This window comes from Tympanuchus pallidicinctus, unplaced genomic scaffold, assembly GCF_026119805.1.
Source record: "Tympanuchus pallidicinctus isolate F22 unplaced genomic scaffold, pur_lepc_1.0 scaffold20, whole genome shotgun sequence".
Classification (NCBI taxonomy): domain Eukaryota; kingdom Metazoa; phylum Chordata; class Aves; order Galliformes; family Phasianidae; genus Tympanuchus; species Tympanuchus pallidicinctus.
Genome location: NW_026294722.1, coordinates 362,006 through 374,797, shown reverse-complemented (window position 1 = coordinate 374,797; position 12,792 = coordinate 362,006). Strand labels below are relative to the sequence as shown.

The window sequence follows — 12,792 nt, the reverse complement described above, 5'->3', positions numbered from 1 at the left end:
ATCAGTGATAAAAGGAAGAAATTTTACTCTACTCCTGGAAATTTTAAATAGCATGAAATAGAACCTATGTTGCTAGTTCTGCTGTAAGAATTCATTGCAATACTTAAATTTCTATCATACAAGGAAGCTGATGAAAGACATGGCAGATGCAGCCAATCTAGACCCCAGTGAAGGTGCTGAGGAGTACACAGGCACCACCTATTGCTCTACAGGGCTACAGGAAGTATTCTGAAGTCAGTAATAAAGCGCTGTATTCAAGTACTGCACAATATAAAAACTTACTGAAGCCAAAGTAATTCGAGGCTCCTTTCTGTTCACTGACCCCACTTATATGCTACAGTTAAAAAAAATGTTGCAGCTTACTACACATCTGGATCTGCAGCCAATGATACTCACTTGCACTGAAGCATCCCCCATAATGAATTTTGCCCCCTCAATAACAGCTAAGTAGGAGAACCGGAGCTGATCCGCTGTCTGTATGAGTCCCATTCTGTACTTCCTCATTTCGAGCAGAACCTGCTTAACATCCACAGAAGAAGGATCTTTCCGTTTGTCCATCTGAAGATAAAAATTTGAAACATACTTTATGCTCTGATGAGATTCAATATGATGACTGGCTTAATAGAGCAGCTTTCAGACCATCCTACATATTGAAGTATTAATGCACTAAGAAAAGACACAGAAATGGAAAACTGCACTAGGACTCTATAATCCTGTATGTTTTCCCTTTTTTTGGTCTTTCTTGTTTTGAAGATGTAATAAGTAAAATAGTTTAAGAAACAGACACTCTGACCCAGGCCTGACTTCCGTGTATTAGTTGATCTCACACAGTGACAGAATAAAACCAAAATTTTCCCCTCCCTAAATGGCAAAGTTGACTCTGTAAAAGGAAACACGTCGGTGTATTTCACACTGTTTAAGGACAGCTTACACTGTTATTTAGCAAACACCTCCTGTTTTTCTTAACCACACAGATAAAGCCTGTCCGTGCAAATCACTCTGAAAACTAGAGTTTTCCTTCCTGGAATCAAACAGCCAGTTAAGAATGAGATCTACCTTAGTTTTAAAATGGAAGGCAGTCTCAAACCAGAATGAGTAAGATAAGAGAAATAACATGAGAAAACTCCACAGAAAACACCGCAGCTTTTTGTAAGCCGGAAGAAAGCGCTCTTGGAGGGAGCTCTTCTGAAACAGCGTATCATCGCCACACAGCACTTCTTACCAGCAGGAGACACGTATCGACCAGACAGAACGTTCCTGATCTCCCAATTCCTGCGCTGCAGTGCACCACAACAGGTCCGTACTCAGGGTTAAGCGAGCCAGATTCTCTCACTTTGAACAGGAAATTGAGGAATGAAGCAGGAGACTCCGGGACTCCAAAGTCAGGCCACGTAGTATAATGAAAGTGCAGAATCTCTCTGGTTTCCTGCGTCTGTAAAAGACAGCACTTAGCAAGTCTTTTAGGTAGATGCACAGGTCAAAAACTGTTCAAAGTACAGCTGCTTACAACAATGTTCTAATGAGCAAATACAGTTCCTCACATGTTCATTTTCCTAGCAAGTATCCTCCTACATGCTTAAGAAAGGCAGCTTCAAATGTCAGTTACATAGCTTCAAGCATTAACTGTTTATAGCTGTAGGTCAGTTTCGAATTTGTGCCTACGAAAAAAACGTTAGCAGTAAATCTGGTTTCTATGATACAGAGGAGAGCACCAGCTCAGCTTTGTGTGGTAATCAGACTGCACTGCTACTTCCTGGACATTACAGCTTTACAATAGTTGACTTAAATTCAAATAACAACGCTCCATGTTCTGAGGAGGCTTTCACATCTGCTCAGCTAAGAAACTAATTACAATTATTCCTTTTTGTAAAAGGACTCTGTTTTGAGCAAAGGAGACTGGTAAGTAAACTTACGTATAACCTGCCTTATGCTTTTTTCAGTATAGTTAAATGCTTGCACTAAGGTAGCTAGCTGATAGTAGCTAACTACTGCTGACCAGTTTGTAATGGCAGAATTTAAAGACCATTTAAAGAGTTCTCAGAATGGTGGACGGCGAGCTACAGAAGCCTGTTCCACTTCTGCAGACGAAACACACAATCACAGATGTTCCCTTACACTGTATTCCCAATTTGGAAACTTTCTTCCAAGACTACTAACTCAATGGTGTTCACATCCTGTCAGAATTTGGAGATACAACCATCCAAAACATGCCCATGGCAGATATACTTCTTAATACAGCAAACAAACTGCAACAGCCAAATCCTTACTCAGCTATCACTTGATCAATCGAATTCGTATCTGCTTTCTCACATTTCCTGGCACAAGATGCTAACAGTTGAGCAAATATTGATACCCTCCAGTATGGAGCAGCATGTGGGCAGAACAGAACTGTTGCCAGAATGCCACAACATGCACACTGAGCTCAGCACCGCTGGGAACCTTAGACATTATCTTCAGTTACCCACATTCAGCGACAGTGAATGGCAATATTCCTTGCCAGCATGATGCAGGAACTTTCCATCAGGTGCCACTGCTTGAATGACTGCTTTTGTGTTTCTCCACTGTCAGAGTAATGCTCCAATACCAGGCAATGTTGAAGAGCCATCTCATACAGAATCATCGATTCCAGCACAAAACCTGCTGCATTTCACACCAGTCTTTTCCATAACCTTAGTGATGAGCAGGGTCTCACCTCAGAGAGATTAAAGGAAGTGACTGGTAGTAGTTCCTGTACTTACTGTAAGGTTTTCCAACTCTAGTTGTCGCACTGTGTAATATGACTTTATATCTTCTGATATCAAGGTTAGTTTCAAGTTTGTATCTTCAAAAAACATTTCCTTGTCTTCCTTCCGTGGCCAGTACTGCGCACACTTTATCTAAAAACAAATGGGTACCATTTATGCATTGTTTATACTTGTGTAAAAAGCAAATATAACTATCTTTAAATATTCCCCTGGTTTTATTATAAGGATGAGTTTCAATGCAAAAAATACCAGCCTTCCTTTATGCTGCAAAACCACATCTTTGGTAATTTTTGTTTGGTACGAGTCAAATTATTTTGACCCCAACTGACTCATGAAAATACCTAAGGACTGAGGATAGCTTTGTGGCAGCAGAGCTCTTTCTTCTGCATGGAAACTGGAAGAGTGTGCAACAGGACTGTACCTCTGGTGGAACATAATCAAAATCACCAAAGTCATTATTTATTTTAGCTTGTATCATACCATTAACAACAACCCAAAAAGTCTAGTAAATTTCTAAATACAAAAGCTGTACAACACTGCCAAAATGTGAATCCGAGTCAATGCTGCATTTTATGCATCACCCTTACTGAAACGTTTCCATTTCAAAAGAAGAGATGTTAACAAGAGCAGAATGTACCATAAAAAAAATTATTAATTCAACAGCTAAGCTACTAGAGAACGACAGCATTACTAATTTGCAAGTATAATATCAGATGAGATTTTGGGTTATTTCTTTCACTTACCACAAAAATAAAAATAGCAGTGAGATCATTCTAATTTTACATGGCACACTTTGAAAGTAAAGAGCCTAACAAAAAATCCTGCAGTCAGCAAACACAACCATTACCTATTTCTGACTTTCAGTTTTGTCAGTGAAGTTTTCCAAGAGAACTTACTTTTGCAAGAAGACTGCAGCATTAGATAAATCAACCAAACAGATGGGCAGTGTGTAGGAAAAAACTGAAACTAAAGAAAAAGAAACTCACCAGCAAGACAAATGGGAAAGTTTATAACCATTAAAAACTACAGATATTCTGAGTGTGGGAACTGTCCTGCTCTTTCTGTCATTAAGCACTGCTCCTCTGAAAACAGGATTACAGCCACCACTTGTCCGTATCTCAGCTCTTTGGGAACGGATGGCTGGACGTGGTTAGTGCTGCTCTTATTGAAGGTCCAATAACATGGATTTAATGCTGAAGTGGAGAAATACTGGTAAGAAAACAACAGCAATCTCACCTCTAGGATAATTTCTGCCAGGAAAGTCTACAGAGTAATGTAATCAATGGTACATTAATTCTAGTTCTGCCCGGACTACTTCTAGCTTTTATTCAAATAGTACCCTTAGTTTTCAGGGTCTAGAAGGCAGTTTTAATTCTCAGCACTTTCTTGAGTCTTAACGTTTAAGAAACTGCAAATGACTGGTGTCTAATTTCTCTATCAAATGCGCCTGTAAAGAGTATTTTGTTGTGCTCCACTGTAGTCCCCCACTGCTGTCTGCTCAGAAGGGTTAGCAGCCAGCCCTGAGGGATCATCGTAATTCATTTTCTTTGAAACCATTGACACTGCAGAGAATAAGTGGGAATGGCTGGAAAGGAAGAAACTATTGAAAACTACAGTTACTGCATCTCTTGAAGATTAAGTTTCACTTGCAACACACTCATAATCAAGACTGCAGTTACTAAAAACACAACTGATTCCACAAGAAATTTCCTGATGATTGAGAATTCTTTCCCCATTTTGCAGAAGCACACACCAGTTATCACTGGTAGATACCCAACATGCCCACTATGCCACTGGCGCATCTTTATACTGACTGCACTGTAACATTTAACTTGTAACTGTGCATTCCTGTCAGTTTTTAAAACTGCTTTTTTCTCAAATTTGACAGATGCCAAGTCCACCTGAGGAGCACAGGACACCAGCTGTTACCATACAACCAAAGCTCTGAACCCACAGATATAGAATTAATGCCCCATGTCTCCACCAACCCCAGAAGGGCTGAGACATTTCCTCTCAAGACAGCAGCTACTCCATGTGCAAGAGGAGCCAACCCCTTTTAGCCATCATGTTAGTTACTTAAAACAACCTCAGCTATTTACCTGTTGTTTGCCTTCATCATCTGTCCTGTCTAATGTAAACTCCCTAAAAGGTGTGACAGAATCAAATCCACTGCACATGTCCTGGCTTAGCAGCTGCTCCTGCATCACTGACACATCAGTGTTTAACACAGACACCAGGAAAAGCACTTGTAATTGTACCCCCATCTTCCTCACACTGAAACAGTTTTTTTTTTAAATAAAACAGTGACCCTGGAGCACAAGCAGTATATGCTGGAGTTAGGTTTAAAAATCTGGAGTTCTTACTGTGTGAAGGAAACTTGGAATCAGGGTGAACCTGTAACTACACTAAAGCCATTTCACATTGTTTCTGAATAAACACGTGGTGTATTGGAGGCACAATTTGTATATGAGAAGAATTAGATTCAGATACCTAGGTTAGAAGCAGACCAAATACTCATTTTTGCAGACAAATGGTTTTAATGCCTTATTTCAACCAAATTCAGTAGAAATTAAGACCTGCAGGTACGAACCGGATAGTTTTCTGACTAAAAGACTGATTCACCAGGTAGCTGATTCTAAGCACTATTTGTTAGGTAAAATTACTTACAGTCACATTTTTCACCTCTATTTCAGTTCTCTTCTTTTTTTTTTCTTTCAATTTAATTTTAAGCAAAACACACAGTGAGCACATAGCTAACACCAGATAAATACTCACGGATCCCTTTTCCATCACTCTGTTCAACATGACAACACCACGGCTTTTCTGTTCCCAAACCATCTCCCAGAAGTGACCACAAGTATTTGGCAAAGGTCCCTGTGGAGACAGAATGACCAGAAATAAGTGATATTTTCTGTCAAAATCAGAGCAATGTTTCCCAGTAAAAAGTTACTGCCCTAGACAATAAATGCAGGCAAATATCAAGCAACTTCTCAAACTGAAAACAAAACCAACCAAACCCAAAAACAACAGAATGTAGTGAAGTAGCTTTAGGTTCCAATTCTCCCATGGACGGATGTTAATCTCTTCCCTCCCCACACACATAACACACATAACAGGAAGAGAGAAGGAGTCTCATTAGTGAGAAGAGAACTGGGAGCGAAAAATGCTGAGAGAATTTTCGTAGGAGGGCAAATGAAAGTAATGGGGAAATAAAACCTTACTGATTAGGAGCAAAATTAATGTACACGTTTAATTCTTCTGCAATACTTCATTGTTATTCATGATACTTTACAGTATTACACTCTACTTACAAAGCACATTTCCTTGTAGCTTCTTGTCTGTGCTAATTCATTTTGCTGTTCTGTACTCCAAAATCCATTTTGAATTTGGGTCAACACAGCCAGCAGCACGGTGCCTCTCACACTCACTAAACACCACATTGCTCAAACAGCTGGCCAGGGACCTCAAAAAGCCATTCAAATCCATTAAATACTGGATCAGAAAAAATCTTTAGTACCACTTAGCTGCACATACAAGCCTACCATTCAACTCTGCGATCAGCCTACCTCGTCCTAAATAAGGGAAATGCAAGTTGTGTACAAGAATCATTTTCATATTGAATGCTGCACTGCCTGCTTCTTCGTTACAGATTTATCTTTGTTCTCTAGAAAGAAGAAGGAAGAGCTGCTGACCTTTGCTTGGAAATATTAATCCCAGTCTACCTTTATCTGAAGCGTGGGAGGAAGAACAAGTCAAGATTAGAGGCCAGGGCTGCCTCCAGGAAACCAAAGCTTTAGGACAAACAGGACTTCTGACAATCGCCAGCTGTCCCAGTAAGACGGCCAGGTCCCTTGGTGTTTTTGAAACTGTGACATAACTGTGCAAGTCACAGATCCAGAGAAAGACAGCAAGTTTCCCCCCTGCCCATATCTCCATCACCGAAGTCTTTATCACAGCTTTCCTCTCTGACTTCAAAGACAAAGACATCAGCACAGTCCGTAGACCTTTTGGAGGTCATCTTAGGATGTACACATCTGTGAACACCACACTAACATCGCTTTCAGAAGGATGCGTAACGACAAACTCCTGTAAATGTGAAATTCTCCCACTAAGTGAAGCATGTTTCTGTTCAGGAATTTTAAGACTGTAATGGTCCAAAGTTCCAAAGCCTTTGTGCTTTGGACTTCCATGGTCTTTATGCATTGGTCTTCCATGTAGGAGAAAGGTGACACATGTCAACCACATCTTGATGTTGCTCATCATAAACCAACATATCATAAGTGGATTTCTAAAAGTACATCAACTTCTGTTACAAAGCCAAGGTGGGCCTGAAGTCAGAGACCCAATGGTACCAAAATGCAAAGTCAGTACTGACAAAAAGAAGGAAAAACATGCAGCATTTATATAAAGTTGTTCTATGCACACAGACAGGGATACTTATATACACTTAACTAGCTTTAAAATAAACAACATAAACCAGACAGACTAAAGAAATTCCTTGAAAAACAACTCCAATCATCCCATATTTCCACTGTGTGTAGACAGCAGTTACCTGTGTAAGGATGTAGCTCCTCTGGGCCTCTTCCATTTTTATTAAACTAGCGTTGATATAATCATTGTCACCTTGATTTAGCTTAATTCGACTGTGATCAACTGCAGAATAAATCAGAAATACTGGTTAGAATACATGCACAGCCTCACTAGATGATAGGCTCAAAAAAGCAGAGTTTTCCTGAAGAATTAAAAGAGCTCAATCACAGAAGTGCTCTCTGGTATCCCCGGAGCCTCAAGTACCATGTATGTACTATGAGAACAGCACTGTACAGAGCAGTGAATGCAAGTCAAGCTCTGTCTTCTGGAAATACATTGCAAGAATCCGGTGCTCAAACCAGATCACACTGATACATTTGTACAGTTACTAAGTTACTGTTTTTAAATAAATACAGTTACATAACTGCTTATCTACTGCAACTTAAACATTAAAAATCAGCTTGTTAAAGGTCTGACTAAACATATATTGAACAAAAGACTTACTCTACTTTTCCCCAGACAAGAACAAGTAACGTCTAGAAATAATAATTAAAGTTACAGAAAATGTAATGTTACTGCTCTTTTGTTAGGTTCTATTTCTTCTATATAGAAGGAAAAATGCACACACACACACAGAAAAAAACCCACAAAGACAAGAATTTTCACATTTTACAAGAAAGGTGAACAGATGATAACCTTCAGCCCCTACAATGTAAGAATTTGGTGGTACACAGTCACACTCTTCTCTTTGAGCAGAATATAGATAACTGCCCAAAGACAGAACCTACAGAATCACTGTATTTAAAATAGGTACCAGTGCTGCACCTTTAAGGAAGGGTCCTGACTACTGCTCTGCAGTGCAGAGAAGCCAGTCAGTTCAGCCAAGTAGCCGCTTTCTCTAGTGTCTGCAATAGCACCTCCAAAGTCAGCACACCAGGCACAGGGAAGTCTGAATGTGGTAGCCTTTGTACACAGAACCACAGATGGAAAGACAGCCTGCGATGCTGAGCAGAAGTGCTGCTGCAGTGCCTTGTACAGAGGGCACATGCTCAGAGACTGAAGTCTCATCAGAAGTCAACAGAACATGCAATGACAGTCATTTTGGAAGCACAGGTCTCGCGCTGAGATTACCAGCTCTGCAAACGTCCTTTTTTCTATCTCAAATCTCAATCTCTGTCTCAACTGGATTCATCTCCAGTGGTCTTACTTTATGCAAGACTTCTCCATCTTCCAAAGGCAACAATTATGCTACATTGACTGAAAGGATGTTCTAGAAAGTGCACTGCAATAGAAAGGATATTTTTACTTGTGTTAATACTTCCGCCACTGTTTTTCCCTAGCATAAGAGAAAACAAGTTCCGTTCTTCTGTTTCCTACCCACACATACAGAATTACTGCATGTTGCTACACAACGATCCTATGAACATAACAGCATTCTGTGCCATCAATCTCATAACTTTATATATTGACAGACATAATGATCTGGGATCTCTATGCATGTAACAGAGGTCTTGATCTTACACAGAGCATTTACCTGCCAGAAATAATTAGAGGTCAGTTGTGTGTTACAAACAATGGAAAAGCAAATATACTTACAGGGGCTGACATCTCTGTACCTATTTCTGTTTTTGTTTCTGGGATGTTTTGCCACTTTACATGGAAAATCACTGGCTTCATGCCTAATGTCCTGAAACAAAACAACCAAAAAAGTTTAATGTATGAATTCATTTAATATCATCCAACCTTTAGCTATTTGAAGACAAACAGCCATCTGACTTCATGTTTTATCACAGAATCACACGATTTGTTTTACCGTGTGACAGTTTTAGACAGTGAACATTTCAGGATTCAGGTAAAAACTCAATTTAAATTTATCAGAACACAAGAAAATGCTGGAAAGCACTTCCATATGAACTGCTCTACGATAATGGTGCCATTATCAAGGGAATTATCAAATGTTCCTTCTGGCCAACCAAGAATTAGAAAATATTCATTGTGGTAGAAAAGACCTGTCTGCCCCTTGGCATCAGAGGAGCGACGTGTCAACGTCAACGTGCCGCAATCACGTCTTTCTCAGGCTGTGTGGAACTTTATCTTGACTTACCAGCTGCAAATGGCAAAAAAAATTCAACTTGCATGCTCTACTGAATGTATCTATCAGCTAAAGCATACAATTACAGTTTCTTCCAGGTTTTTTTTTCAGATGTATGAAACAGCTCAACTATCTGAGATGATTTCTGCTGTCCTTGGATATTAGTCCCAGCTGATAAGAAACACGTCTTAACAATGTAAATAAATACTGCTCTAAGCAAGCGATTCTTAAAAACTACAGTACAAAGAACTTTACCATAAAGCTGCCATATTTAACTGAAATTAATGAAAACCAAAGGAATGGATTTACTGTAAAACTGATACAGGTTTATGAAATCCTAGGACAGGTACCATATGCACGAACATTAAATGAAAAAGTGAATCTGGCCCAGAGGCCATTCAAAAACATAATTATAAACACATTACAGAGCTAATTTATTTTTGTTAAAGACACCAAGTTAAGCCAAGTTTTATGTCAATTACCTGTGCAGACATGCATGCTGTTGAGCATGGTGTTGATCCACACATCTATAACCACTGTTAGAAGCAGAGAGGTTTCTGTGCATAAACATGCAGTAGCTTTGCAGGACTGCCTGTGATACATCTGCACAGCAAGGCTGGGCACTCCTCTATCAACCTCAGGCTCCAGCTCACATTGTGGCAAGCTTCCAACATGAGAGCAGAAGGATTTTATACCACCTCAGAATCTAATTGCTGAAACACAGGCCAAACTGGACTGCTTTTCAATTCCTCACAGCTTTGCAGAAAGAAGTACTTACAGTGCTAAAGATTTGTATTTATTTATTCATTTATTTATTTTGAAGTTCCTCTTTTTTGCTTTATTACCCCATTATTTACCAGTGATTACCAACGTACAGTGAATTCTGCAAATTAAGCAAACAGCTCTATTTTTAATATACCTGCTCAAAATTAGTACAGTATTCTGAAATGGCCCCTCACTGAAATAAGTAATGACAGCTGCTACTTTTTGCAACTTAACACGTGGCTGCCAGTAATTCTGCTTATGAAGAATGCTGTCTGGAGAACATGATCTTGACGGCTACAATCTAATATCTAAAACATGAAGTAGCTAAAAGGGCTGTTTTCGTAAATTAATCTCTGGCTAATCAATTAGATTGGCGATTCTGTGTTCTGCAGGTGTTTATCTTTCCTATATACTGACTGTACAGGATTAATAAGAGAAAAATAGGGAACTAAGGAAAAGTGGCCTTCTGGATCTCTAATCATATTTCTCACAGAGCCTATGTAGTCAGGAAACCAAAAAGTCAACACTTAAGATCCATATTAAAATGCAGCAAATTGCAAACCAAAAGAAAAAAATCCTTAGGAATGATAGCTGTGAATACAGAGTTAAACTGGTAGCAGCACTAGTCTGTGCAGTATCATTTCATGGCATTAAAACATCTGAAAACAACCATCCCCTCTCTAAAATAGGAAACAAATCAAACATTTCATTACTGAGATGAAATGATGCAAAGGAATGCTAATGTAAAAATACTGTACTTAAGTATTCATGTGCATATGCACTTATACGCTACTTACTCCCAGCCTCAGGGAGCTCCACAGATTCAGATATGTATTTAAGGATCTCAGACTGGTAATGCATTGCTGAGGGAGTAGAAATCTGCTTATTAACTAACACCTGGTGGGTTTTGTTGTTGTTGTGATGCTACAGTGCCTACAGGAATAGAAAGAATAAAGGAGGTCGAGGAGATGCAAAACTCCAATAAGCATGTAGAAAATGAAGAGAAAGAAATTACCCACATGCCTCCCAAAAACAGGCAGCCTTTAAAAAAATCACATATTCCTGAAGCATGTTGCAAAAAAACAGAGATAAAAACAAAAGGGTAGGAGTGAGGGGGAAGAAGATGAAGGATCAAGATATCGCAGCAGGCAAGCTGCTGCCTTGTATGAAAAGCCAACTAAGCATACAGAACTTCATTTCTGAGTGCAATGCCAATAAAAAAGAAAATCCCAAAGGGCACACTGCCTGGATGGTGGTTGAATTCATGCCTGAAAAGATGGGGCATGCTGTTCTCAACAACATGGAATAAAAGTGACTTGAGGTTTTCTGTTGTTTATTTTGGCTACAGCAGTTGGTAGAACATCTAGAATGACAAGAAACGTAAGATTTTTCAGGATATTTAGCTGGCTTTGGTAGAAATCAGATGGCCTTCAACAGAAGCGATTACTGGAAAGACGCATTCTAGTGTCAAGTTACAAACAAACCATGTTACAGGCTTCTCATACATTTCCCAGAAACCTCTGTTATTGGTTGCTTTAGGAGCCAGCTATCAAGTCAGATTAGCTACTGATGCAGGGTGCTGGAGGTCCAGTTACAGACTGGAGGATCACCACCAGGAGAAGGCAGATGCATTCAACGCATGGAATTACGTTATGAGTAACCTGAAGCCAGTCGTGTCACAGGATCTGAAGTCAGTGGATGAACACTAATGAGGTATTGATAAGGTTACTTAACACCTTCTGTAATCACACTCAGTCTCGTTGCAGAGATCCTGTAATTTTAAAAGGACATTTCATTCAAAAAGTTGTGCAATGTAATAGTTTATAAAGATGGGCTAAAACCCAAGTCACTTGCACAAGATCAAATGCTTCTGTTTATGAACATGAGTCATTCCGTAACGCTCATATCCTGATTTTAAACCCTATACCCAGTGCAAATACCCCTGAAAATGTCAGATGTAGAGTGAAGAACTTGGCTGAAGTGCTACTCTTCAAATTGAAAGTTCTCACTGCTACAAATGAATGGCAATGACTGGAATACAAACTTCATTTGGGCTTTCCAGAAGCCTGGTCTCAGTTGCATTGAACGGGTTCCATTTCTCCACAATGCAAGGATAGCTGAGTTGTTCAGACAGAAGTAATCAGGCAGGCCAACACATCCTTGCTTGGATAGAAACAGCAGAAAGGGGGGCTCCCAGAAGCTCTCAGCCCCTCATCCCAAAGCTTCCTGATCCAGAATGCTCATCCCTTCCGAAACCTCATCTTAGTAATTCAGTCCATAGCACAAAGTCCTTTCCTTCCATTCCTCCCAGCCTTCAAAAAATTCCCCTTGACCCAGAACTACTTTATAGTACCAGCAGTCGATTCCTCCTGCACTTTACAGCCTGGTCTGGCCGCTTTTCCTCAGCCCCGAGCTACTTTTGCCCTATGTAAACCTGAGCATAACGCCACTTTTTGACTGCTACCTTTCTCACCTTGTTCAGAAACCTACAGGAGGTTAAGAAATGAAAGATAATACCCCTAAATCTTCCAGTAAGTACTAGATAAGACAACATGAAGAGGCATTCATGACATTAGATGTTCAAGCATGTTGCAATTTGCACACATTTGCATGTCAGTATTTCAAGAAGAGAAACTGTCATGACCAGTCTGAAGGGCCTTT

The 12,792-nt window shown here is 39.7% G+C and overlaps 1 protein-coding gene across 4 annotated transcripts in view; it reads right to left on the bottom strand.

Annotated features, from left to right (window-relative positions):
* Positions 1-12,792, bottom strand: part of PTPN1 (protein tyrosine phosphatase non-receptor type 1) — a 41,975-nt gene that overhangs the window by 6,739 nt on the left and 22,444 nt on the right. For 3 of the 4 annotated variants that reach the window (XM_052683870.1, XM_052683871.1, XM_052683872.1), the window contains 6 exons: positions 8,871-8,961; positions 7,297-7,397; positions 5,520-5,618; positions 2,739-2,876; positions 1,223-1,432; positions 397-558 (listed from right to left, as the gene is read on the bottom strand). In XM_052683870.1, coding sequence (XP_052539830.1) covers positions 397-558; positions 1,223-1,432; positions 2,739-2,876; positions 5,520-5,618; positions 7,297-7,397; positions 8,871-8,961 — 801 coding nt within the window. Of the gene's footprint in view, positions 1-396; positions 559-1,222; positions 1,433-2,738; positions 2,877-5,519; positions 5,619-6,055; positions 7,276-7,296; positions 7,398-8,870; positions 8,962-12,792 lie in introns of those variants that run through there. The other variant, XM_052683873.1, reaches the window with a different exon arrangement.